The 26,208-nt window shown below is 41.2% G+C and overlaps 1 protein-coding gene across 4 annotated transcripts; it reads left to right on the top strand.

The window, feature by feature from the left end:
* Window positions 1-754: 754 nt before the first annotated feature.
* Window positions 755-25,209, top strand: ldlrap1b (low density lipoprotein receptor adaptor protein 1b). Of its 4 annotated transcripts, none has more exons than XM_028395174.1 (9): window positions 755-1,203; window positions 12,000-12,142; window positions 12,976-13,088; window positions 15,318-15,432; window positions 16,393-16,465; window positions 19,597-19,692; window positions 21,772-21,866; window positions 22,252-22,286; window positions 23,936-25,209. In XM_028395174.1, exons 1-9 carry the CDS (start codon window positions 1,119-1,121, stop codon window positions 24,078-24,080), a joined length of 900 nt encoding a protein of 299 aa, XP_028250975.1. In that variant the 5' UTR covers window positions 755-1,118; the 3' UTR covers window positions 24,081-25,209. The 4 variants fall into 4 exon arrangements, with proteins under 4 accessions (XP_028250975.1, XP_028250973.1, XP_028250974.1 ...); XM_028395172.1 differs by having other exon boundaries at window positions 756-1,203; window positions 21,772-21,905; XM_028395173.1 differs by having other exon boundaries at window positions 756-1,203; window positions 21,766-21,866.
* The last annotated feature ends 999 nt before the right edge of the window (window positions 25,210-26,208 follow it).

Genomic DNA, 26,208 nt, shown 5'->3' with positions numbered 1-26,208 from the left:
GTCATGAACATGTTATCCACTGGTAATATGTGAGGACAGTTCATCCCTAGAATTTGTTTAGTTCTCTGCTTTTAGTAAAATTTACCTCACAACAACGTCTATAAGCGAATTTTCTATATATTCCTAAAAGATTGTAATTTAGCAGACACCTCAAGTTTAAATTTACGGATCTTTATAACTGAATATGGGGAAGAAAAAGAAATTTGCACACTACTTCACTAAAATAGGATTATTATAATATGAAATTACAAATCTGTACATCTTCTCTTTGATCTGCTTCTATGTGTGTGTATGTGTATATAAGAGCTTCTGCTTGTGTTTATTGTATTTATTGTTTTTTTAAAATGCTGCTACTACTTAATTTCCCCACGGGGATGAATAAAGTAAATCTTAATCTTATCTGTTTTAATATACTTTATTATCTGTTCATTGTTGTGTGTGTGTGTTGTCTCTTCTATAAAATGCAGTTAACTGTGTTTTTATCACAAAGTATGAACAAAAATCAGCCCAGAAGTGTGAATTTTATTGGTCTCTCGTCACATCCCCTTGTCAAAGTGAGTCCATTGATGTGGCTCCACCTTCAAGTCTCCATCAGGTTGTGACGTGTCTGTCAATCTAGTGAATAGACGGTGCTCTGACAACAAGAAGCCATGTGGCTGAATTAAACATGAGCATGGTCTGAACGCAGCGCGTGATGTGACTACAAAATCAATGGCCACAAAAGCCGGTGGGTGGGAGTGAAACTGTATTGTTGCTCAAGCGTGTATCAACAGGAACAACAGCGCAGAAGCACCGCCCGCTCGGGAACGCAGGCAGCCTGTGGTGCTGGTGCTGCTGCTGCACACACCACCACTACCACCACCACCACCACCTCTCTCACTCCCGTGACTCCACAAACGGGCGTCACGCACATTATCCGGTTAATTTACATACATAACACCGCCCACGGGGACGAACATGATAATCTACTGTCGGCGGAAAGCGAACCGTGCAGAGGGGAGGAAAAAACAGCCGAAAAAAAGTTTGGACGCGAGAGGGCTGTTTTAAAGCGAGCCAAGTGTTTCGACACAGACTGAAAGGCGCTCGTCGGGCTCTTTGCCCCACTTCTGGATTACGATATGGACGCTTTGAAATCCGCTGGGAGGGCGTTTATACGGAGCCCCAGTATCGCCAAACAGTCATGGGGTGCGGGCAGACATAAAAGTGAGTATCCACTCGCTCAATACGTTACCGTTAAGGTATTAGCTGGTGCTAATTTCGGCTACACCATAGCTTACTTGGCTAAACCAAGCTAGCTTCCATAAGTAGCTAACGTTACAGCCGGTGTTTACTTTCCATTAAGTCTGTAGTTGTTTTGGCATGTGTGATGCAGACAGAAAATAGAGTAGCAGAGTAACATAATTTGTTGTGCTTTTTGAACTTGACACCCAAACTGACAGCAGCTGGTAAACTGACTCCTGTTGAGGCACAGAGTAGCAAGTTCAGCTCCCAGAACCGGTTCCCTGCAAAAAATCTACCAAGTCTGAGGAGTTGTTCTTTTAAAAGCGGGCACATGTCATGACACAACTTCACAGAGTCCTCCTGTTGTTGTCTGCCACGTCACTCAGCCGGCTGACAGGTTCTGAAATGCACAACAGGGGCTCTGCGGGAGGCTGAAATGCTGTGATCTGGACTCCACAGGAGCGAGCTGGCAGGGAGACACGAGTGGTCGTCTTCCTGGCAAGCTTGTACAACCTAGCAACGCTCTGTTGCTAGGCGATACACAATGTGAAACAAAAAAAATGAGAGGGTGTTTTAAGGAGTGGTTGCGGTCTTTACATCATATAGAGGTTAGCCTCGTGCCTCCTTTTAAATAAGAGCCACGTTTACGTTTTAGACACACATCTCTCCTGTGTAAACAATCATCACGATGCTGTAGATTAGGCTGACCTGCCCATAGACCCTTTTTTATGTTTGCTTACAAAAAGGGGGGATGCCCCTCTTGCTCCCTCTTTATTGCACAGACAATAGAGCAGTTGGCAGCACGATGCTACACGTGCCAGACAGTGAAATCGATGCTTTGTTTTGGTCCACTCCTCTCCAAAGAGGGGGGAAGTGATGCACAATCTGCAGGGACCGTCCACATCTGACCAGGCAGCAGTCACAGAGGCTGATCAATCAGCTGATGCTGGATGCTCAGGCTGATTGTGTTGAGTTTTGCTTCCACAGTCAACATCCTCTCATGTTGCTGTGGCATGCAAGCACAAATGTGCAACATGCAAATCATTTTAATGAATATTACCCACAGCGCTTTCTCACTGGAAGTTCCTATTTTGTACTCTTCATCTTCCTCTTTTTTAGCAAGCTGTTAATATTATAGGGCCTAACTGTGTACGATGGGAACTTGTCATATTTTGTAATGGAGCCCTCTTTTGCTTGAGTTATTAATGTACTTTAAACTACAAAATACACATTATGATTATTCCTTTTAATAATGAATGGGTTGGCTAAGCTTCTAGGTTTAGACAGAGAAACTGTTGCCAAAAGTTTCTTGTAAGCTCCTCTGTGTCTTGTGTGTGGGCTTGGCCTTGTCAGAGCAGTCTGTTCACTTTTTTTGGCATCTATTTAGCACTGCATTCCTTTTCTCCCTCAGTCAGCGCTGGATCGTAACAGGTTCCATTATTGTTTTCATAAAACCGCTGTGTCTCTTTTAATGAATACTGTGTGTCAACGTTTATAGTGAGGTGACGTTAGTGCCTGCTGTGTCCCGTGTGCTCGGCTATTTAGCATCACTTCCTGCATGACTTTAAACAGCTCAGTTGTGTTTTTGGCAGTCTGCTGAGCCAACAGAATGCTTCTCTGCCCTGCCCTCCCATTACATCCAGATACTTCCCATTTTTTTCAGATGGGGTGAAAGTGGTATGTAACATCAGCCATATTTTTTTAGGTCATGAAAGCTCAGTTTGTTTTCCCATTGCCAATCTGAAAAGTGTGGGAAGCAGAAAATCCCTGGTCGGCATTAAGAGGCCATTCCCTCCCACTTTCCTGGTCAGGAACTGTCTTCTGTGGGGTTGTCAATATTGAAACAGTGGGCTTATCAAGGGCGTGTACTGAAACAACCCATACAGATGAGTGTACAGACGTGTATGATCTTAAACAATTTGTGCTACATTCTGTTTTGCTTCTAGAGACTGTGGTTGTGACTCATTTGCATTCTGTACATTTTTTTTACAAATAGTGTCACTACATTAGTAGAAGTTGAATAAAACAATATGTGGTCTGCACTGTCCAGTCCCCCCTGGCCTTGATTTGGCCTCTCAGTACTGTGTCCCTTGCACAAAGTCATCCACAGGGCCCTGCCAGGCTGTAATGGAGATTGCTTCCAGCAGGATTCCTTTATGGAGTTGTAAAGTTCTTACTGATTTACAACCTTGATGGATCTTCTCCTTCTGTAAGCTGCTTGTGTGAGGACTCAGTGTGTGGCGTCACATGCAAGCATGTGTAGACATTGCTGCACAATCATGCCTTGTCACTGTCTCTGTTGAAAGACCATTTAAGCCTTAGGGGAACTGGATGTTTGAGCTTTTCTTGTTTCAGCTCACACAGCTGGAGAAACAGGGTGCTTTAAAACTTCATAATTGTTAGTTTTGTAACAGTAGCATAAGCTAAACTAAGTGTTGAAATGCAGTTTGATGGATATGTTAAACTGCAGCTGTTATTCACTGTCACATTATTCAACAGAATATCTTTTATTTGCTACAAATTTTTACTTTTACTTTGAAGGTGGTGTCATTCTTTGAAACCAGTGGGGAAGTTTGGGCTGAGAGCACAGTGGCTAACCGGTCCACCTTCCTGGTGAGAAATAATCTCCTTCAGCCATATGTCTAGACATATGGTCAATGTGGTAGTGACTTCATTGTAAACAGGACGTATTGGGGACTAAACAAACACCACTTGAGGCTTTTACAGCTCAAGTGGTGGCACATACTAATTTAGTATAATGTGACAGTGTTCTCAGCCTGGTTGCAATCACTTGTTGGTACATAAAATTATTACAAAATTATATCTCATCCTCTAATAATTAATATTTATTTATAATTATAATTATTTATAATTATTTATAATGTATATATCTTTTTATTGGTAGTCTATTTTATATTGTATATATCATTTTCTTAACTTATCCCTTGCTGTCTGTATGCCGTTGCAAAAATGCAATTTCCCCATTCTGGGACTAATAAAGGTTTCTTAATCTTTTCTTAATCTTAATCTGTTTTATCAATTTGGTAATAGAAAGTCCACATTGTAGGTGAACAGTGGCCTGTTTCTTTAACTTGAAGTGTGGGTAATTTGTCAAGCAAATCCTCTCCTGACCCTGTGATTCAGGTAGAACACGCTAGGCTTTGGTACCTGCTCTAATATTAATGCATGTTTCAAATCTGTCTCATTGCTTGGAGAAAATCACACTACCCTTCACTACAGACATTTCTGTTTAACCCCTAAACTCATCTTGTATAGGCTATGAACTGTTCTTAGAAATTCACTTGTATTTTTTATTTATGTGATATTATTTAACCTCTCTTTCTTTTGTATGACTGCCTTCTGAGTGTTTGGCTAGATCAAGGTTAAAGTTCTCTCTGCAAAGAAGAACATAAACTTATTGGTGTAAAGATGCAAAGTGGAGATTTCTGGAGCCGCTGTTTCTGATATCTCAGGGACACATTGCAGATCTGTGGCTCTGTGTGCCCAATACTGACTGGTAAAACAAAATGAATATTCATCCACCCTTTAGGCAATATGCGGAGAAGAGATTTAGAGCTCAAACTAAAAATTTTGTTCATTTCTAAGTTTTGTTGCACTGGTTTGGTGCAGAGGTTCTTCTGGGTTTCATCTGTTCCTTGTAACTTCTACCTACCTAAAGGTCTTGCATCCATGTGTCTGTATGTTTAAGATCTGAGGAGATTGAGGAGGACACATTAACAGGTGACACTGCATGCAGCAGTAAAATCACCTGTTCTGAATTGGCAGTTTTCACCCTAAAATAGCACATATGTAGGTCACCCTCCTTAAAAGGGCAATTGACTTCTTCCATGAATGCCAGGACACAAAGTATCCCAGCATAAAACTGTCAAATGCATGGCATGTTGCCTGTGCAGACCTGCTTTAAGTCAGTGTTCGGAAGCTTTTTCCAAAAAATAATGACAACTGTCTGTTGACCAGCAAATTATTTTCTATTGACTCATTTTGGCTCTTCTCTGTGTTGCTGCAGCTGACTGAAAACTATTGATAAATCTTGCTGCCGGTGTTTGTTTTGGAATGTTTATTTTGATTTTGGCAAGGTCTGTTAGAGCAGGATATGTTTTCCAAAAGTCAGTTTCAAATTAAGTCCAGATAACTGTCAGCGGTTGTTGATAATTGTTTTTCCAAGCAAACATTACCAAACATTATTTTGTACTAAGGAGCAGGACCCTTCTTCATATCATTTTAAGATTCCGCCTTTATAGAAATTGATTGCAATCGTCATTCAAACTGTCCTGCTCCTCCTGTTGTGCTTGGCTGTGCACACTGTGCTATAGGGATCGGTTTCATAACCCAGATTCTTGTTGAAAGCACATTCTGGCCTCAGCTGTAATCCTTGACCGCCATGACCACTCATTCCTCTTCTCTCTCTCCTCACTTTCCTTCTTTGAGTGGATTTAACAAATACTGAAAGACACGTGTCTCAATGTTAGGATTTAAACTATAAGACTCTTATCTTCTACAAATCCTTTCCTTCACCCATGGATGGTCCACAAATTAAAAACTGATCGCTACATGGTCATACAACATATCCTCTGTGTTTTTGGGAATGCTCCAACATTGATTAGATTTTATAATGCTGCTGGTCCAGAAGATGAAAGGAGAGAAGCACACTGATGCTCAAGGACTGAGGGGGGGTTCACAGGCTGATGGACAAAGGACCCCCACTGCTCATTTTACTTACTTTGTATTGATCACTTCTGTAGTGAACTGGCCTGAAGTTTATGTAGGCATGTATCTGATGCTTTTATGTCACACAGAGGAACTTTGACCTGGCCGTCTGATATTATGTAAAACATTTTCCATAACAGGAGGGGCAGTGTAGGGGGACAATAGTGCTGGATGAACCAGGCAGTCACAACTGTCCCTTGTGGACTAACACACTTTCTCTTTAAATAACACTCAGTCTTTCTCTTCTTAACAATGCCCTTTCTCAGTCATGATATTCCCTTTGTCTGACTGGCACGGAAATCATCAGGCTGAACGTAACATAATCCCTGTTACACAAGAAGCAAAGCAGTCTGCAACAGAAATGTTGGACTTAACTTTTTTTTCAAGCGTAGTTAGAGGTTGTATCTCTCTTGAAAAGCTTTGTCTCCGTGTATCCCCTCAGGCATCTTCCCTCATCTGAGTCGGCAGATTCTAAAGTAGCCCAAAGTGTCCTGATTGGAATCTAATAATGCTGGAGTAGGTTTTTTGTACACGTTGTGGTGTTGGGAGATAAGAGGGGGTCATATAAACACAGGCATTGGATGTTGGAGGACTTTAAACCTCTGTAGATGCACAAGCATTTGTTAGTTTGGCGATTGTTTCTGTGGAGCTGAAAAATTTTGATTTTTCAAACACTTTCCCTATTTTCTGTCTGTTATTTAGTCTGTCTTAAAGCATAACATCAGTGAAGTCAAAGCTGGAGATGTTTCATACACACACACACACACACACACGCACGCACACACGTGCACGCACACACACTGTAGTTTATTTTGAGAGATGCGTCCTGCCCCTGGAAATCCGTGGCTGAAAATAGACCCTGACAAAAGGATTTTGCATGTTTGCTAGAAAGTCTAATGATTAAAGATACCGTGTTTGTGATTTTTAAGGCTAAGTGTCTCAAATAGGATGTGTAAGTCCACATGCACTGCAAAACATTATTGGCTCTGGGCTTTTTATTGAGCACTAACTTTAGCAAGAGGATGTTGGTTTGCTGTTTGTATCCCAGTGTGACAGCATGTGTTGACTTTGGGTTGATATTTGTTTGGGCTGGCTTGCACATGGACACATACACACACCCTGCCTGGCTGAGAAGCAGATACCTTTGTCCATAACTGAACACTGATCCTCTGAGAGGAACATGTGAAAGACAGCACAGCTGTCCCAGTATCCCAGGATGACGCACCTGAGATCCTTTTATTGACCAAACTTGAAAATGTGTGTTAAACCAACAGAATCCCTGGGGCAGATTTATTCATTCCCCTTCTTGTTCAGGAGAAGGTATGCAGGTGGGTAGGAGTGTGTCCAGCCAGACCCAAAACAATGAGTCATTCACAGTTTGGGATCCAGAGGGCTCAGATGAATGCACTGCTCTCACAAATGACGCCATGTGGAGAGTTCTCAGTGCTCCAAAGCTCCTTTCAATTCTCGACAAAGGGGAAACTGTTGATGCAGCAGGCTCAACTCGTGGTGCCTGCTGGAGTGGTGGTGAAGCTTTGACTGTTGACCTGAAAATCTTTGTGTTTGTTTGTCAGACCAAGCTGCGTGCAATTGCTGATACTCAGTCCTTATTTCCCAAAATAGTAATCCATGACAGATGTGGTTGAATATCTAACTGCTGTAACTGAGAGTTGCAGACACTGCTGTGTGCAGCTTATTCACTAAAGTTGAAAAATAATTTCTTGTATTTAGAGGAGCATTTTTTCAGGCAGAGCAGCACTGTTAATGTTGGCTGGAAGGGAGCTAGATCACAGTGATAAAACACATTGAGTGCCAGGATTGATTGTGATTGTTTTTGCACCTGTATCAGTGCATGCTCATCTCCCTCTTTCCCGAGCCCTAGAGTATTAACTACAATATTTAACTTGTACTCACAGCATATCAGAATGGTCCTGCTGTTTCCACAGTGATTAAACTGCTGCATCTATTTTTTTTATCTGTCATGTGTGTTCTTGTACTTCACTTGATTATTTTACCTGGAACTTGATTCTATTTAACCCCTTTCTTTCTTTTTAGTGGGGTTAATCTGCATTTGAAATGCATGCACATAGTGCTAATATTTATCAATTATTACATCTGCTGTCTCCAAGTCTCTTTCTATCTTTTACCTTTCTCCCTTCCAAGCAAGGCTAAAAGAGCAGATGTTCTCCTCTTACTGCTATCACTGCCAATGATTGTCGACAACGAGAGCAATAGTGATCCACTCCGGCCTTTCTTTGTCCATCCCGCCTAATTTGCTCTGTGCACGCTTTGACCAGATCCCTACCATTGCCACTCGTCACCATCTTCCCTCTTTCCCTACTTCTGTACAGGCACAGCACTCAGATCCCTTTTGATTATGTTTCCCCAGACCTCTGTGCTGTCTCTGCAAATCTCTTGTTACATCAAAATGATCTGAGCCCTTCTGTAGTTTTACCTTCATTAAAGCTTCATGAAAAGACCTGGCTTCTGCATAGACTCAATTGATCATGTCTTAAAGGGAAGGAAAAGACCTCTCCAGTATGCTTTCCTTTCCAATGGAGGAGTCGCTATTGCAATTGCAGTCTGCTATAAATGGCATAACTCCAAATTTCAGGAAAGTCGGAAAAAATATAAATGATGGCAAATGTGTTATGATGTGCATGATTTGCATATGCATAGTCTTGAATAATTCTTTTAGTGTTTTAATGTAGGTTTTTTTATGTGCAATCAAAATAAAACTGAAATACTATGAAATTCCACAGATCTAGGACCTTGAAATTTGTCTTTAATTTGTTCTGACATTCTTACACATTGTGAAGAAATCATACTGCCTTAATGTCTTCTTCCCACACATTTAATACTGAAGTCTTCTGCATAGTAAGATGGACATTTATCATTTAAAGGTTTGCGGACCTGGACTGCAGTTGAGATGAGGTCAGAGGCAGGACAAGGAATCAGCTGCATGCTGTCTGTGTTTGATCCTCGATCCTATTTGTGTTGCTGGTGAAGTAAGTTGAGACAGAGGGGATTGGAGCAGGTTTTGATTGGCAGAATGGACTTCACTGTTGGTTGGGTGATTACAGGCTGATTGTGGTTCAACGAGTGACTGCCAAAAACTCTTTTGTCAGTGTTTATTTATGTTATATCGTTAACTGTTATCAAATCAAAAAGTACTGGTAATTGTGGACAGTTTAAACAAGACAATCTACAGCAGCCAAGTACAGTGTCCTTGATGCCTATCTAGAGAGACAGTGAATATAAATGGTGGTCAAAGAGCCACTTAAAAAATAGCATGTGTCTGTGTCTTGTGGACATTCTACTAAGAGTTCCATAGGATAAGCGTGCATCATATACCTGGGCTTGTTAGGAGATGTATAGTAAGAGCCAGAATAAGATCTAAAAGTAGCTTATCAAATCTTCATGCTTCTTATTCTCACCAATGTTGTCAGCTGTGGCCCACTACCTGCTACTCCATTCCTATCCCCTTCCACTCGGCAAACATCAGTGGTCGTATTTACCGGCAGTGTCACCCAGGCGAGCAGCTCACTGACCAGCCAGAGCACCAGCCTTTTCAAGAAGCCTTTGAAGTTCGCTATAATCAGTACTGCAGCTGCAGAGGTTCTGCTGTAGAGGGGCTGCTTTTGGTTGTGGTGGGTGGGGGTTGTTGGTTATGTGAATGCAAATGTGACCAATATGAAAATGGATTATTACTGCTCACTACAAAGCAGCACTCTGGGTATATGCGCCAGTCTAAAAATAGCTCTTGTTCATGAGTTGCTCATTTGAACTGCTATTATGTCCGTTTTTGAAGAAAGCTGTTGTTTTATACACTCAAATCATCTACTCCTCTATTTCAGCAGCTTAAAATCTCCCCAGCTGCCCTCTCAGAATTTCTTGGGATGGGGGAGGTCTGTGCACTCAGGGTGAACTCCTGGTCATCCCCAGAGACTTGCCTCCTGTAAGCATTAGTATGGGCACTTGACACTTGATGTGGAGAGGCTTTTGAAATCTTCACTGGACCAATACAAGCCTGCTGCCTCGCTTTTGTGTATTATGTGATAGACATTTCTCCTGAGCTTTGATTCATTGAACATTTTCAAAGCACATCTGACAGTTGGTTGAAATTCAGTAGAGCAGACCCTTCAGCAGCATTGTATTTTGTAAACACTGAAAATATCTAGACTGAAAATGCACTCTTGCTTTTGCTACGTCAAAGGAAGCACTAACAGTTAGAGATGTCACTCTAGCTTTGGCTAAGCCTGCATTATTCTCCATCGTATTTGCGTAACTATCTCTAAATGTCTTATCAGCCTACACCTCATTATAGACTTCTATTGTTCACTTAAACCACTTGCTAACTTGATTTAGCAGCTAGTGATTCTTCGTCACAGATTCTATTACAGTACGTTCCTTATTCAGGCTCCAATGTTACTGTGGAGCTCAAAGACCTTGAACTTAGAGCGGGTGTTCACTGTCAGACTCACCCATTACTTAAAAATGGGTTTGGTTAGAGCTGCATTTAGACCATTAAAAACCATTCTGCATAACCACACACAGCTGGCTTGGTTAGGTGCAAGAAGAAATGAATATTATAGGTTAGCCTCTGCTGCCGTTTCCAGCAGATTTATGTTCCCTAAATGACACGTCATCTGAAGCCCAGTGATAGTGCTTACAGTAAATGTATCCAGAAAGCATTCAACCTAGAGAGAGAATATGACCTTAGTATATTTAAATGGTTTAACAAAATGATGATTTATGTAGTCTGTTTTATTATTTCACCACAAGTAAGGGATTGATTAATATTGAAGCTCATTAAATGAGAAATAAATTTACTTAATGCAAACTTGATATGAGGTATCCAACAAAGCTTTTATTAGGTTAATACTGAGCTAATCCAGAATTACATAACAATGTGCTGCCAAAAAGAACTCTCCAACTATGACCTGGAAAGCAAAGTTTGCAGAAAAAGGCTGCAGTTGAGTTTCATATTTCAGAATTACAATTATTAACTTGTAATTTCAGGTTTAGTCTACTGTAAATCTGCACCAGTATCCCGAATAACTCAGGAAACCCTTGTTTTCCTCTAGAAAACATTTACTGCCTTTACTTAATAGAAAGCATGAACCAGTTATGATGCACATCACCTTTGAGATAGAGCTAAAAAAGACCACATGAGGCTAGCCGGGTGGTGGTGTTGATGGTAATGTTTTCTAATTGGTCTTTGGAGAAGACAAATAGAATTCCCCCTGCCCCTCACTCCATTGCGCCACATAATGGCCACTCCATGAACCTTTTATGAGCTTTAAGGAGAACCCAGCATGTTTATTGTTGGAAGAAATGGCTGAATACCGACAAAGCAAATATCTGCTTGTGTGAACTTGTGTTGTTGAATTTTGTTCCCACTATTTATGCACCTGGTGGATAATGTACTCAATGATATTCCTTGTAAAAGCTGCTGAATTTTCACAATTTAAATTGCAAACACGGGTCTCAGTGGCTTTAGTTTGTTCTCTTGATCTTGTAATTGATGCTTAGATGAAAAGTGTTGTAACTGTTATGATAATGTTTGATTTATGCGCACCAAACATGAACTGTGCTACAGTTGCAGTCTGCTACTCAGCATTATGTCCTCATCACTTTAGCTTTATGGTCACAGTCTATTTTTTACACCGTGTCACACTTCTTTCTGTAATTTGGGCTTGGTTAGCTTAATGTTCGCTTTGCTTTTAATGATGAAGCTTGATGAAGCAATCTTAATAAAATTAATCGATCTGAATGCCAAAAATCGGAATCTTATATGTGTTACACAAATGAAGAAAATTCAGGTCCTGCCTGAGTGAAATAATATGTTCTTGTTATACACACCTTTAATGAGGACAGGGTTTGGCTGCCATTGTCTCTCAGACATCGTCCAAGTGGACTGGAGGAATACTGTGCTGTCCTGACATGTCTGACAGAGGATTTTCGGTCTGCCTAACAGTACAAACAGTGTGTTGTTGTCAAACAGGAGTTTCACTGGTGTGCATATATCTCTGTGTTTCATCCTGCAGAGCTTCCAGAGAACTGGACGGACACGAGGGAGACCCTACTGGAGGGCATGACGTTCCAGCTTAAGTACCTTGGAGTCACAATGGTTGAGCAGCCCAAAGGAGAGGAGCTGTCTGCAGCAGCTGTCAAGAGGATAGTGGCTACGGTGAGGGAGAGAGCACACACACACACGCAAACAAACACACACACGCAGATATCAGAATAGCGTAAACACAGCGTACCTAAAATCTCTTTTTAATGCACCTCTATTCAAAACACTATTCCCTGAAAATGAGTGTCTCTCAAGCATATATAATGTTTTCTACACATCATCACCTCTGCCACTTGAAAATCACAGTCAACCTTTAGTTTTTTTATGATGTGACTGACACCTTGGTGAAGGCTGACTGGTTTGCTGCCTACCTGCTCTATACCACCCCTAAGGCTCAGGTTGACATTTACGGGAGGATGCAATTAGTGGGGACACTGTTGCTCAGTGTATGGCTCAGCCAGCTTTATCATGGCAGAAAAGGCTTAATGTTATTGGATCTGGCAGCTCAGTGGATAATGAAGTTAGTGGCGGCTGAATGGTGGGACTAGGGACACGCTGATGTATGGAGAGTAAGATTCTGATTTGGCCTAATCTGTTGGCTGCCCTTGGTGTCCCTCTCTGAAAGGGATGTTAGACTGCTCAATGGGGTATGTTACTGGAACTTGTTATTGTGTGTTAAAAGTAGGTTTGGACAATATATTAAAAGAGCAGTGACAAATTTACTGCTAATAATTAAGTCAGCATGCTCTGCAGATTGTGGTCAGAAAATTTCTGAAGTCTTTTTTATCAGACTGTTTTTTCTACCATGACTGGCATAATGGATTTTGCTTGTCTGAAATTGTAATTTACATAAGTACAAGGTTGACTGCTTTTAATTTTGTTATCTTGCTCACACCCCCTGATTTCTCTTTGTGACCTCCACACTCTTGTGTCTCTTTTCTTTCCAGGCCAAAGCCAGTGGGAAAAAACTCCAGAAAGTCACATTATCAGTCTCTCCTCGTGGAATCATCCTTCATGACAGTGCCTCAAACCAGCTGATAGAAAATATATCCATTTACAGGTTGGTCTTCCTCTGTCAACTTCTCAGGCTTAACATTTTTCACCCATTCTGTGTCACTGATTCAGCCAGGCCCTGTCAGGTATGAGTCAGGTATGAGTCCACCCACAAATAATTCATTGCTGGATAGAAGTGAATGTTTGATGGTGTGGTTGGTAGTCCAAGCCAGTTGTGTGTTGGTTTAAGAGATGGATAGAGTAGTAAGTCCATCAGCAGTGTGTCTCATCAATCTCAGCTCTTGGGAACACTACAACAGCTGTATGTCTGAGCTTTTACGTCAGGTGTCACAGACTGACACACACATCTGCAGGTCTCACTTACCTGTCACAGCCTGCCATCTGAAAGCTGTCTTACCTCCATTGGCCTCAAGATTATGAGCTTTGCCTGAATCACTTTTTTATGAGTTCACATATCAAGGAGAGATGAAACTTTCTGTCATTTTTCCAAGTATGAATGGGCTTATGTTGCATAATTCCTTCAAAAAGCTGGCAGACTGATGCTACAGTTTCTATGTTGGCAGGTATCTTTGAACTCTTTCATATTTCACATTTTGTGTGTCACCTTGTGTTACTCAGCTATTTCTAAGAAAGTTTTGCACCGTTTCCTATCTGTGGAAGATAAAGTTAACTTTTCAGGCTTAACCCGTTTATCCATATAAAAATATAAATATCCAGTCTCTGTATCCCTAAAGTGTTTTTTTACTAAATTGTTACATGCATGCCGTTATAATTAAGGATTACAGGTCTCTTATTACATGTGATTTAATATGATATGTGGTTTATATGCATTGTGGCATGTACAGAAGTGATGAACATGACACGTTGCCTTCGTTTCACAACACGACTAAGCCGAATTATTTAATTTCATTTGCATTTAAAAATTCTTACAATTAAAAAGGACAGTAGCTCGGGCTTATCTTTTTCTCAGAGCTCCCTTGACTTCCTTAGATATATGGGCTGTATGTCTAATCTGTTGTAAAGTTTCGGCACCTAGTCTTATGTGTACAAAAAATGCCTTATTTATCCAAACCCTTTTTTTTGCAGTCCATCTCAGTAAAATGCTGCACTAACTATAAATTCTGTCGTTTGAAGGATATGAAGTTTATAGCAACAGAAATTAAAAAGCTGGCTGCCTGTGGTGAGTCCAGCTGTGACCTCAGAATGGTGTGGAGACATAAAGCAGCTTGTTGTGTCTCACACCCCGCTGGAGCTCTGCTCCCCAGACATCTACTAAGAAGATGAACAGCCAATAAAAAAAATAGATTTGCCTAGACACCCAATTTCCCCATCGCCCTGCTGCCAAAACATTTGCCTGTAAATCTTGGTTGTGTTGTGCAGACTACAGCTGTGATTCTCCTCTCAAAAGTTTTACTCTCTGGCTTATATTTATTTATTCCACACCTTATATTGCTTAGTCATTAGTTAACGTAATGTGTAACGGCCCCACAGTGAAGTTGGAGCTTAGTGTTGATCTGCCAAGGAGAAAGGAAGGACAGATGGCAGACACTCATTACAGCCTTCCTCCATCGTTTTGGGTATCCCTCCCCAACTGGACAATGTGCTTGTCTCTTTGGTATTAGAGTAATGACATCATGTCCAAATGGTGGAAAAGCTATTTGCAGAGCATTATGGCTTAATTCAAAAGTGTTTGCTGCACCTGAGACTGACAAGTAAGACTGATACCTCACACAGACAGCACCAAGTGTCTTACATCAGGATGACCTTCTGTACAACAAAAACAGAAACAATCACTCCTGTGTTACTGTGCGACTCGAGTGTGATTGTGTGTGTTTGTGAGAGAGCGACTGAGTCTTTTCTTATAGTTTACAGAAGCCAGGCCCAATCAAAAGACTATAATTTTAAACACTGTGTGTCACGGGTGTGTACACAGTGGGTGTGTGATGTAGTAACAGAGAAGAATGGCATGTCTGTGATGAAATAGCACAGATGTCCACTGTTCCAATGAATGACATTGTTCAGCTCTGTACCTGCACACAGCTGGGATGTGTATTTGATGCTGAGACTGTGAGTGCAGCTGGCTCTAACAATGTCAGGCTTTTTTTCTATAATAGTTTTTAGAGAAATGCTAGATTGAGCAGTTTAAATCAGATTGCTGGACAAGCTTAAAGGCTTAGTGCAGATGAAGTTTCACAGTGGTCCCCCTTGATCTGTGATGCGCCTGTAAAGTATTAGAGTTTTTATTAAAGTCTGTGCATCTGTGTGTTTGTTTCAGAATATCATATTGCACTGCAGACAAGATGCATGACAAAGTGTTTGCCTACATTGTGCAAAGCCAACGTAATGAGACTCTCGAGTGTCATGCTTTCCTCTGCTCCAAAAGAAAAATGGTGAGTAAATGAGTTTGTGTAATTACATGTCTCCAAGACACCCACTGTGTGCACAAATGGGCTGTTTACACAAAGTAGTCTAATAAACTATTTATATGTGAACTAAATATACTTACCACTTGCAAGTAGGCACAAGGTTTAAAAACAATTGGATCAGTAGTTTTAGCACTTTGGGAAATCTGTCCTTTTGCTAAGAGTGATTTGGGATGTTTCCTACTGCTAAGACTAAAAACACTTTGGCTGACATGAAATTAAGAAGTGAATGTGCTTACTAGCACTTCTATGAGCATACTCCCCAGCAAAGATTTACTTGTGTGTCAAGGTCAAATGAAAAGGGGAAAAGGGAGTAGCATGGATGGGGTTGTATGCAAACTTCAAGCAAAGGTGATTAGAATCACCCAAATTTTGAACTACACCTTTAATACCATTGCTAGTACAGTATATAAATATAGATAACAAGCTACAGCCGGTCTTTTATGCAGAGGTTTAGTTTGTACTCCTGGCATTGTGTTGTGCACCTGAAAGGAACTGCACATCTATAAAATAAAGTCACACTTTACTTGCATTTATGCAACTGTCTAAATATGAAGTGAGGAGAAATGAAGGGAGTGGGAGCACAAAGGGTGTGGAGACTGTCATCCCTCTCCTGGCGTTCTCACCATCCCTGGAGGTTTGCTGAACAACCGAGCCACTCCCTCCTCTTCCTTCCCCTCACTAATTTAGTTGTGGCCGAAAGGCCACGTATCCTCCCAGTTGCATAAACAATTTGTCATGGAGTCGACGGGTTGCTCTTCCTTCACTTCATGTATTTGTGACGAAACTCTTGTTGTGTTCACTTCCTGTTTGTATCACTGCCACGGATTCTCGCCATCCTGGTGTTTCCTTCCTGTGGATGAGATGCATATTGTGTATTATTCATCTCTTACTCCTGTCTCTCTCCTCGGGTCTCTCTCCCTCCAGGCCCAGGCTGTAACCTTAACTGTGGCTCAGGCGTTCAGAGTGGCATTCGAATTCTGGCAGGCTGCCAAGGAAGGTACGCATGGTTGCCCCCGATGACCAAAGTGTGACGGATGAGTGAAAATTCTTTCTCTTTTTCTCCTATCTTGCTCCTCCTCCTACTGATATTGTTTTTTTTACTGTATGCATCCTTCTTACAATGAATCCGAGATGTCTTGACACCCTCCAGAGAGGTCAGGGAACTGAGAGAACAGTGTGGCTACTCTTGCCAGGCTCCCATAAACACATACAGAGGAATATCCCCATTGATTCGACCACAGTGGCTAACCCGTTACTCAGAGAGCAGAGAGACTTGTTTAAGTTTAGTTACTGCCAACTCAGTCATCGTTAAGGACACATCTAGGTATTGACATAGGGAGGGGTGGGGAGGGATTAATGTTAGCCTGAAGCAGAGGTGGGCTGACTGGAGTAAATCTCTCCTTTAAAGAGATCTGAGGACTCAGATGTGTGAAAACATGAGATTTTCCCATGAGGATTTTTTTCTACTCATCTAAAGCATTCCTTTATAGTTATGTTTCATACCATATTTTGAATTTCTGTACACAAGAAAAAAAAGCAACTGTGTGCATGTTGAGGCACAATGCAGCAGGCAGTCAAAGTGCTGTGTAAGGATGGTGTCACACAAGCTGCTCATTCTTCTGTATAGCTCAGCAGAACATGCATGTAATTTACTGCATGTATGCTTTCATTGGAAATGAGCTGTTCTTCCTACATAATATTAGGTTCTGCGTCAGCACACCAACCCCCAACCGTCTTTCTCATTTTTACATATCTGCTTGCCTGTTGTGGATCTTTGAATTTTGTGATTATCCATTGTTGCTGCCAGCTTTGTTTTGCACCTGACACCGTGATCCCCCAGTCTCACCATGCACATCGTTAAGTTGTTTTTTCCCCCTTCTTCATCCTTATCCCAGAGCTCGCTTCTGTTTATTGTAAGGAATGGATGGAGGGGGGATGGGGATGGGAAGAAGAGAGGGCAAGAAAGCATGAAAGGCGGGGCAGGAAAGGGTGTTGGCATGGTGAGTTGTAAGAAAAAGGAAAATGATTGTGTGCGTGTGTCAGAGAGAGCTCAGCTCCCTGAAAGATTCAGTCAGTGTCAGTGCCATTGATCCAATCTCACATGAAGGCGTGTTCATTTATTCAGGCCTTTAGAGACACATGCTAGCAATATATGAAAATTCCAGACACCTTCTTTTTTTTGCCACATTTATATCCCTTCCTCCTCTTCTGTTGTGTTGTTTTCAAATGTTTAATGTGGGCACATTTCCATTTGGTGAGGGATTGTTTTTCCTCAGATCAAGGCCATGGACTCCTTGCCTCACGCCTCTTCGTTTGTTCTTAAATCTGTTTCTGAGTTGAATATTAATTACTGCAATTTAGTGCCGACAGCCTTCTCTCTTCTTAACCTAGCTCTTTCTCTCAACACACACACACCACATTCCTTTGTTCTTCTTTTCACCACTTTCGACCTTTCCTTGTCCTCAGATTTCCTGAGTTGGGATGTAGAAATCTGTTTAATTTTGTTTAAGTTTTTTTTCCAAGTTCTCTTAGTGGGGTTAAGGAGGAGAATATTTTCAAAAAAAAGCAGTGGTGTTCTTCTAATCTCTTGTGATGCTGAAGAAGGAAGAGAGATGGGAAGATGAAAAAAAAATTCTTTCGAGTCGAGTGTTTTATTAAAGTTACAAGACCCTGGAGGATCAGGGCAGGAAGGGGGTGGGGGTGGTGGGTAGGGGTTATCTGCCGTGTGTCTGTCTGTCGTTGCTTGTTCCTTACAAACTCTTCTTCACCACCCACACTGGTTCTTAATGCTGCACCACACATTCCTGACCCACATTCCTCTGAATATTGAAGCTCACATCTCTGTTCATAAATCTGCATTCATATATTATGCTCTGTAAACATACCATCAACTGGCATCTACTTAGTCTTAATACTACACACTGGAGAGGCCATGGGTAAAAAAAAACGGTGCCTGGGGAAACCTATGCCGCAACATCGTCTCTAAGCTACCTGAACTCATGGGGAAGTTTGTCTTGTCTCTGTAAGCAGGTCTCTTTAGGATAGACTGAAATGGACATTCTATCTCCTGCCACAGTCCTGCTCCTGGATTAAGAATAGTTTCTCAAGTTTTTCAATTTCTATAATGGCCAAAATAAAAAGAAATATTGAGAGGTGAAATGTTAGAGGAACGCACAATGACAAGCTCAGTGAAAAAGTGTTTTGATTCAAATTAAAGTGCAGGCTATCCCTGCAGAAACTGATGTCTTTACATTTTTTGATGTAATGATTGTTACAAAAATGCAGCTGTGGGACAATGGTAATATCTGAGCCAACAGTTTTGGAAGTTATTGCACTGATTGATTGTAGCTGTATTGTGAATCTGTTTCAAAAACTGCACGATACTCATGGGAGCAACAAAGATTGTTACTCCATGTGAGTGCAGTGATGTGTCATAGGACAGGCTTTGCAAGACATGCTTGTGCAAGATGCAACAGCAATTATATAAGACTTGTGGTTAGATGAGCTGCAGCTGACCAATGAACAGTTTTTAATTTGAATGTGTTACTTTCCTTAACACTGTTACCCAGTTATCGTATAACTTTTCTTGTGATATATTTGCATATAAAACCATTATAGATATAAGTTATAGCTATATGTTAGTTTATGAACTACTGCTGTCCAATAACACAGTCATAAATCCTACATTTGTGACAGTTGTACAAGTTGCTCTCTGTCCAGTATTGCACAGTTGACATTGTGCATGAAATCTAATGAAAGCTGTTGTCAGCTGCAATTGTTTACCTGCTCTGTGTGCTAAACCACCTTAGTGTTTGTTGCTATACTTACTATTTAAATGCTTCAGTTACTGCTGCTGTATGAAGTGTGTTACAATCTGCAGTTTCCACCTGATGGACTGCTTAGGTAATGGCCTTCACCTTATCTGCTAAATGACTGCTGTGTGTGTGTTTACTCATATTATGTGCTTGGTTGGTGAAACATTAAATACCCTCATTTTCAACTGCTATTTAAAGACCAGTTTCTTTAGCAGTACAATGCAAGGCCACTCTGTGGTTACAATATCCTGAATCACAGACTGCTTGTCTTCACTCACTGCTCTTTTTTTGTCTCCTTCTTCATCACACACAGAGAAAGAGAAGCGAGTAAAGTCAGGTTCAGATGGAGAAGGAGCCAGTAATTCCCAGTCGGATAGCTCGGCCAGCCTGGGCAGCCTGAAGGGAGGAGGTGAGTCATGTCACCCATTATCAAATCTCTCCCACCCTCTTTCTCTCTCTCCGTCTCTCTCTTTTTCTCTCTCTGTCACAGCTGTCATACCCTCAGGGGCAGGAAAAGTGTTCAGCCACTGGTCAAAGGTTGGCCTAAATTGAAGCTGCAGGTCATCTGACAGCAGTCTGCATCGTCTTGGTTATTAGTCTCGCTAACATCAACACAACAAACAGCAAGTGACATTTTTGGGTGATTATGTACAGTATGATGGTAATGGTAATGATGATGGTCTTTTTAATTTGTAAACATTGAAGCCCTGTTGTTGTGTTGTGTATCCATTAAGTCTAATTTTGGTTTTCAAATTGCTGTGACATTTTATGATAACAGAACTGTCAGGTGTGTTTATAGCCCAGTGTGTAAAAAAAAAACATGCATTTTCTGTGACCTCATTCTTCAATCAAACTTTCATCATTCCTTTGAAATGTGTCACTGACATCCACTGAACCAGATATAAGGCAGCTTATTAAGAAAACAGATATTAAACATCAGTGGCACTGTGACCTTTTTGTTGTTGTGTTTTCCCTGATTCGTTGTGTGATGGATGGTTATAGGCAGAACTATAAACATCTGCTTTGCACTGAGCTTCCCCCTCTGCTCCGCCAGGTGGCCTCAGGCCAGAGAAGGATCTCTCTCTAAATCTGTCCTGACTTTTTTTATTCGGGCCTGAGCCCCTCACTGTGTAGCTTTTCATGGCTGACATGGGTTTTAAGGATGATCCCCTGTGAGAAGACTGAACAAAGCAGGACTTGGACACAGATTTTGCTAACACTGAGGCTCGGTGTGCATTTTTGTACTAACATTATCCCGCTGACCAGTTGGTAGGTCATGTAGCTGCCAGTGGAGTGGATTTCTGTAAGGCAAATTGGCGTAATTGCACGGCAGAGTAATGCACAGTGCTGTAGAAGCTTCAGAGTGGTGATTGAAATGAGCTGAGTGTGCCTCCTGCCAGAGGTTTTCACTGCTAGCTCTGAAGCAGTGATTGGGGGCAGAAGAGCTTTAGAGCTGTTAGAAGGTTGCATTTACGTACCCTTGACTTTGGGCTGATCAAATAGCTTGTCACTGAGTCAGAGAGATCCAGGATGTTGTTGAGGTGAGTCAGCTTTATTCATGAGACATGATACCTTCAACTCTCTCACAGTGCCAGGCCTCTACAGAGTCTATAAACTACAAACGCCACACGATTGTTGGGGATTATACTTGCTCAGCTAACACTTCTTTTAAATTTGCAATTTTGTGTCCAACTGTCCCAAAAAAACTATTTAGTATTTTAGCTATCGGCTGTTGGTTTCAGGTGGTGTCAAACATGCCAGTATTTTCCTGTAATACCTCACCACCAATTTAACAAATACCAAAACTGTTAGTTTGCTTTTCCCTAAAATTATGTTTTTAAACCTCCTGTCTCTCATTGTGAATGACAATCCCTCAGTATTCCCTCCTTCATAACAGCAGAGCAGTCTAAACCCAGTGTTGACAGGACAGGATGAATGAAAATGTTATTGCATGCTGACTGTGTTCTAAAGAAGCCAATCTCTGAAGGAGCATTATAAACTAACAAAAATGTCAGTTTAGGTGAGCTTTGTTTTGAAATGGGAGTCTTGGAGTCATCGTGGAGGGTTTATAGTCTTCTCAGTGTGGACAACACTAGCCTAAGGACCACAGAAATGAGTGTTGACACACATTATTGGCCCACATTAATCACCAGGCAAAGCCATTACAAGCCAATCCCATTACAGAGCAGCGGTGTCACTGTAGTTAGGCGTGCAAGTCAGGGGGTTACTCCATGCTCACTTATCACAGTGACAATTCACAGATGGCTGAATCGAGTCTTTGCAGTGATCAGTGGGCATTAATGAATACTGTGGCTTCTTGGACTTTGTACATGCTTCTGTTTACTGTTCCATGAGAGTGCCATACTGTAAACATGTGTTTGTCTTTGTGTAACAGGCACTGTATGTCTGTTACAAGCACTGATGTGTGCCTGTGCAATGTTATACTAATAGTCTAAACTTGTGCTTGTTTTTGTGTTTTGAGGGTTAGAGGTAGCCACCGGGAAACTTCTGGATTTGGCAGAGGGAGCCAACATGGCGCTGGTCCACTCAGGAACAAAGCAGACCGAATCGGATCCCTTTACGGTGCATAGTCACACAACAGAGAACAACAATACTGTATGGGTAAGACAAGAGTCGGGCTGCTCAGTAAGTTTCAGCTGTTTAGGCTAGATAAGAAAATTGTGCAGGAAATACTGATTAACTTCTTCTGCGATGTACTGTACCTGTTGTATTCAAAGGGGTAGGTTCTACAGCTGTACTGCAGCCATGTTGGAGTAGACAATAGTCTATTGAACAGAACTGGCCTTATCAAATGGTCACATTGTTACAGAGGGTGTGGGGCTGCACACAGCTTAGCTTATCCTCCCAAAACCAGAGTAGAGACAAAAAGAGGTGACTGTTTGGTGGATGTATTCATGTCTCATTAATATACTTTATGGTTAACTTGAGTGTCTGTTCTGTCTGGCAGGAGTTGGAGGATGGTCTGGATGAGGCTTTTTCAAGGTAAGCAAAGGTGTTCATTTTCCCTAAATCCTGAACATGGCTAAAAATCACTCTGTTCTGGAAATAGCAGCCCACGGTCTGAGCTTTCTAATGTTGCCTGTTCTCAACCTGGAGACAGGCTCAGTTTACAGGCCCTGGCATGGCCAACACCCGCCCTGAGTCATACTGTTTCTGCAGGCTCAGTTTACCGTCATGTCAGGCCCACACACTGACTTCATATGAGAATGAGGGAGCCTGTGATTACACACTGTTGTTCCTGAGGGACATATAGCAGAGCTTGTGCAGGGTCAAGGTTGACAGGAAAGTGCACTGTCTGTGCTGATTGGAAATCCCTAAACTCCACCTGTGCGGTCAACAAGCTCATCAGGATGGAGCTGTGGTCCACTGTGATTAATGTTTCCATTTAGTCTGTATCAGGAACTCTGAAACTGTGGTGGTCTGCTGTCAGGTTTGCAGAGTGTAAATGTTTATTTGTTGTGGGCTACCAAAGACTCATTCAACCTTTTTATTAGTGTGTTTATTTAACTATGGCTCTGCCTTTCATTCCCTTCGCATTCACTCGCTCTCTTTCATTTAGCGGAGTGAGAAAGGCACAGGCAACAGGCTCTGTAATCAAAGCACGAAGAGGCCATTTTAGCCCTGTTATCAGATGATTATTTATTGGCACACACTGTAATTATGGCCTAACATCATTAGTCTGTTGCTCCGAGATAAATGAGGATGCTCCCAACATCAGCAAAGACCTGTCTGCTTAAGATCTCTAAAAGAAATTCAGCGTCCTCTGTGGACATCTTTGGCCATTAAGAGAGGCTGCTTGTGCTGGTTGATTAGTCCATGAATGAAACCAACATACATCATACAGTGTTTTTTTTTATTCTTTACCTATTGACAGATGGATTATGTCATTCTAATTCCTCACTTTGTTGAAAATTGATCTGCATGTGTTGTCCGGAATCATTCTTGTAGTTATTAGAAAGTCTGCACTGCCACCTGCTGGCTGTGTTTGTCTTTAAAAAAGAACAGGACATGCAGGTCTGTTTTTTCAATGACAACTGATGTCAGCCACGTTTATAGCAAGACAGGTCACAAGTTTTGTTTCCTGATTTCTGATGTTTCCTTTGCACCCCCAGCCGCAGTCTGGATAGCTTTGAATCCTACTCAGGTAACAATGTCCTTCTCTGGATTTTGTAACTTCAACCCATCATCCAGACCTGCTCATTTGTGTCAATATTATCAGTGTTCAGCCAGAGAAAGACGTTTTTATTTCATGTTCTGGCTACAGAACCTGATGTTTCTTCCACTGTGTCCACACCCTCATCACAGATGTTTCTCTTGTCTCACATCCATCAGCTCTGCACTTTGTTAAAACTGTGAGGTTTGTCACAGTGAAACAATGTGGTGTATTTTCACATGTAGTTCTAACTTGTCTGCAGTATTAGATCAGCATTTTGTATGTTTTATAGAGCATCTCAAATTTGAGTGTCACCCAGAGAGTCATTTCATTTCCACATCTGCCCATATAAACTTGCCATTACAAATAGGATGCCCATATTGTTATAGCTTGAACATGCCATTGTTCATAAGATTTCTCTTATAATGGTCATTTTCACTGCGGTTACTGATAAATGTCTGTTTTTCTGTTTCTGCAGACTCGCTCAGTCTCGCACTAACCCCCAGGTCCTGGACATTGGGGTAAATCCTCAGGACTTCAACACTGACGAGTGCCTGTCCCCAGGCAAATGGGACCAAGAGGAGACAGACTTTGCTGCACAAAAAGACACTTTTGGGTTTTAAAGTGAAGCCTCTCTCAAGAAGGGAAAACCAGGGAAAGGCGACGAGAAGCCGTGGCAAAATGTGGTCAGAACCTGACCAGAAAAGACATAGGTGATATCGCTAAGGTTCCCCACCGTCTGTCCCTGCTGCAGTCAGATGGTCCTCTGATACTTCAGCATCCTCACAAGTGGAGGAGGACAATATGAGCAGGCTTCTTACAGAACAGGCCAAAGCAATACAAACAAGTTTATCTAATTTTTATATATATATATATTAAAAAAAACATGCAGTCGCTTAATGTTTGTTACAGTCAGTGTATTCTTTCTTTTTGTGTCTGTTTACCCATTCACTTGTGGTAATGTGTTTGTGGTATGTGTTTGTGTACATTGCGTTAAAGAATGTGCGTCTGGATGTACAGTAGGTTAATGTACAAAGTGAGATATGTGAGCTATGATGTGGGGTGAGCTTGGAACGCTTCATAGTGAGGTAAAGGTCAACAAGGGTGCTGTTAATTATGTCATTTAGTTAGGAATAAGAAACTGGATTAGAGGGAAACTCACTGGTGAAGAGCTCTGTGCACCAGTAGGATAAAACGTTACTACCTATGTGCTTCAAGACTTCAGCCTTTTGTTGGGCAACAAAAGCTTTAAAACGTTTTGTATGTGTGGTCAAAGAGTGTTTGTGTAAAAGTAATGGATGAGAACAAAAAGACAATCTTATTTTTTTTCTATTGCAAAATCTATTTTTGCACTCAGCGTTCATCCATATGTGAAAGCACACATTTCATGTAAGGGAATGTATTATTTTGGCTTCTACTGAACACAGTGCCTCTATTCACTCTCCCCCCCTTCAACTCTAAGCACTCTTTTACAACTTTGGATCCAGAAATGGATGGGAAAGTGAAGGGAGGTCAACAACATGGCGGTCTTTTCTTTAAAAATGTCACCAAGCCTCATCAATTAGCTCATTAATTCACAGATGTAAAACAAAACATCTCTTCCACATTATGTTAAATTATGTTACATTGACATGGCTAGTTTACTGTCCTCTTCCTAGACTTGGTTCCCAGTGTTATTTTTTAACATCTGTTTGTGTTTGAATTTAATTTAATTCATTAACTTACATAAATTTCAATAAAAGTTACAATATGTTTGTGTGTCATGGTTATTGTATAATTAAAATGATGTTTTATTTTCATGCAAAATGTGGAAGATTATCCGTTTGCCTCTCCAATGTGAGGATTTGCAAGATGCATATGATTTCACATTATGTGTGTGAGACGACACAAATGTCTCCCTTTGTGCTTAAGAACATTACCGTAATGGAATTTCTATCCACTATTTAATTTTTTTTTTTACATAATCTGCCCATCCTGAAATTGTATCACTGTTTTTTGTTATTGTTTTTATAAAAATACATACATACTTTAATACATGGACTGGTTTGAGTTGTTTCTAATTATCACATGTCTTTGATTATTACCCATAAACATGAATCCACCAACATGGCAAAATAAACTTAAACTTTAGGGGTGTTAATGTGATGTTTAGTCTAGTTTCTATTTGTTTATACTTCACGCTTTCACAGATGTAGATGTGTGAAAATAACAGTTGAACTGATTAAATTCAACACACAGGTTGCATCATCAAACAATAGTGCGTCGATACTGTGATATCTCGTGACTTTTCGTCATCACAACATTGCAGCATGCGGACACCTTGCATCACACACACTGTAACTACATTTTCAAAATAAAAGCACGACTAAAATGACGTAGCGTCATATTAACAACAGGCAGGATAAAGAAGGATAATAAAAGTACAACTATGTAAGTAAATGTAACATAGTCGGCTGCGGTGTGCTGTCAGTTAGTGGGCAGTTAGTTACGCCACAATTCTTTTGATGAGTGGTTTTATTCTTGAAGTGACGAAACGGAAGTGAGTGTGTGTGTGTGTGTGTGTGTGTGTGTGTGTGTGTGTGTGCTAGACAGCTAAAGTGTGTGTGTTTTTTTAGCGTGTGTTGCATCAGAAGAGGAGAATGGTCGATAAGAAGATGGTCGATAAGAAGATGGTCGGAGTGGCCGCGTCTCTGTGTGAGTAACACATCTAAAGTTGTCAGTAGTTCGTTCTGTTGTGGTCTGTAGCCCGCA

Source organism: Parambassis ranga, chromosome 22 (genome assembly GCF_900634625.1).
Source record: "Parambassis ranga chromosome 22, fParRan2.1, whole genome shotgun sequence".
Taxonomy (NCBI): Eukaryota; Metazoa; Chordata; class Actinopteri; family Ambassidae; genus Parambassis; species Parambassis ranga.
The sequence above is the reverse complement of the archived record's forward strand: the minus strand, read 5'-3'. Positions and strand labels throughout refer to the sequence as shown.

Coding starts and splice junctions, on each gene's coding strand:
- ldlrap1b (XM_028395171.1), top strand. CDS start 1,119: ATGGACGCTTTGAAATCCGCTGGGAGGGCGTTTATACGGAGCCCCAGT. Junction 13,089..15,317: donor GAAAATATATCCATTTACAG/GTTGGTCTTCCT, acceptor TGTTTGTTTCAG/AATATCATATTGCACTGCAG. Junction 15,433..16,392: donor TCTGCTCCAAAAGAAAAATG/GTGAGTAAATGA, acceptor CTCTCCCTCCAG/GCCCAGGCTGTAACCTTAAC.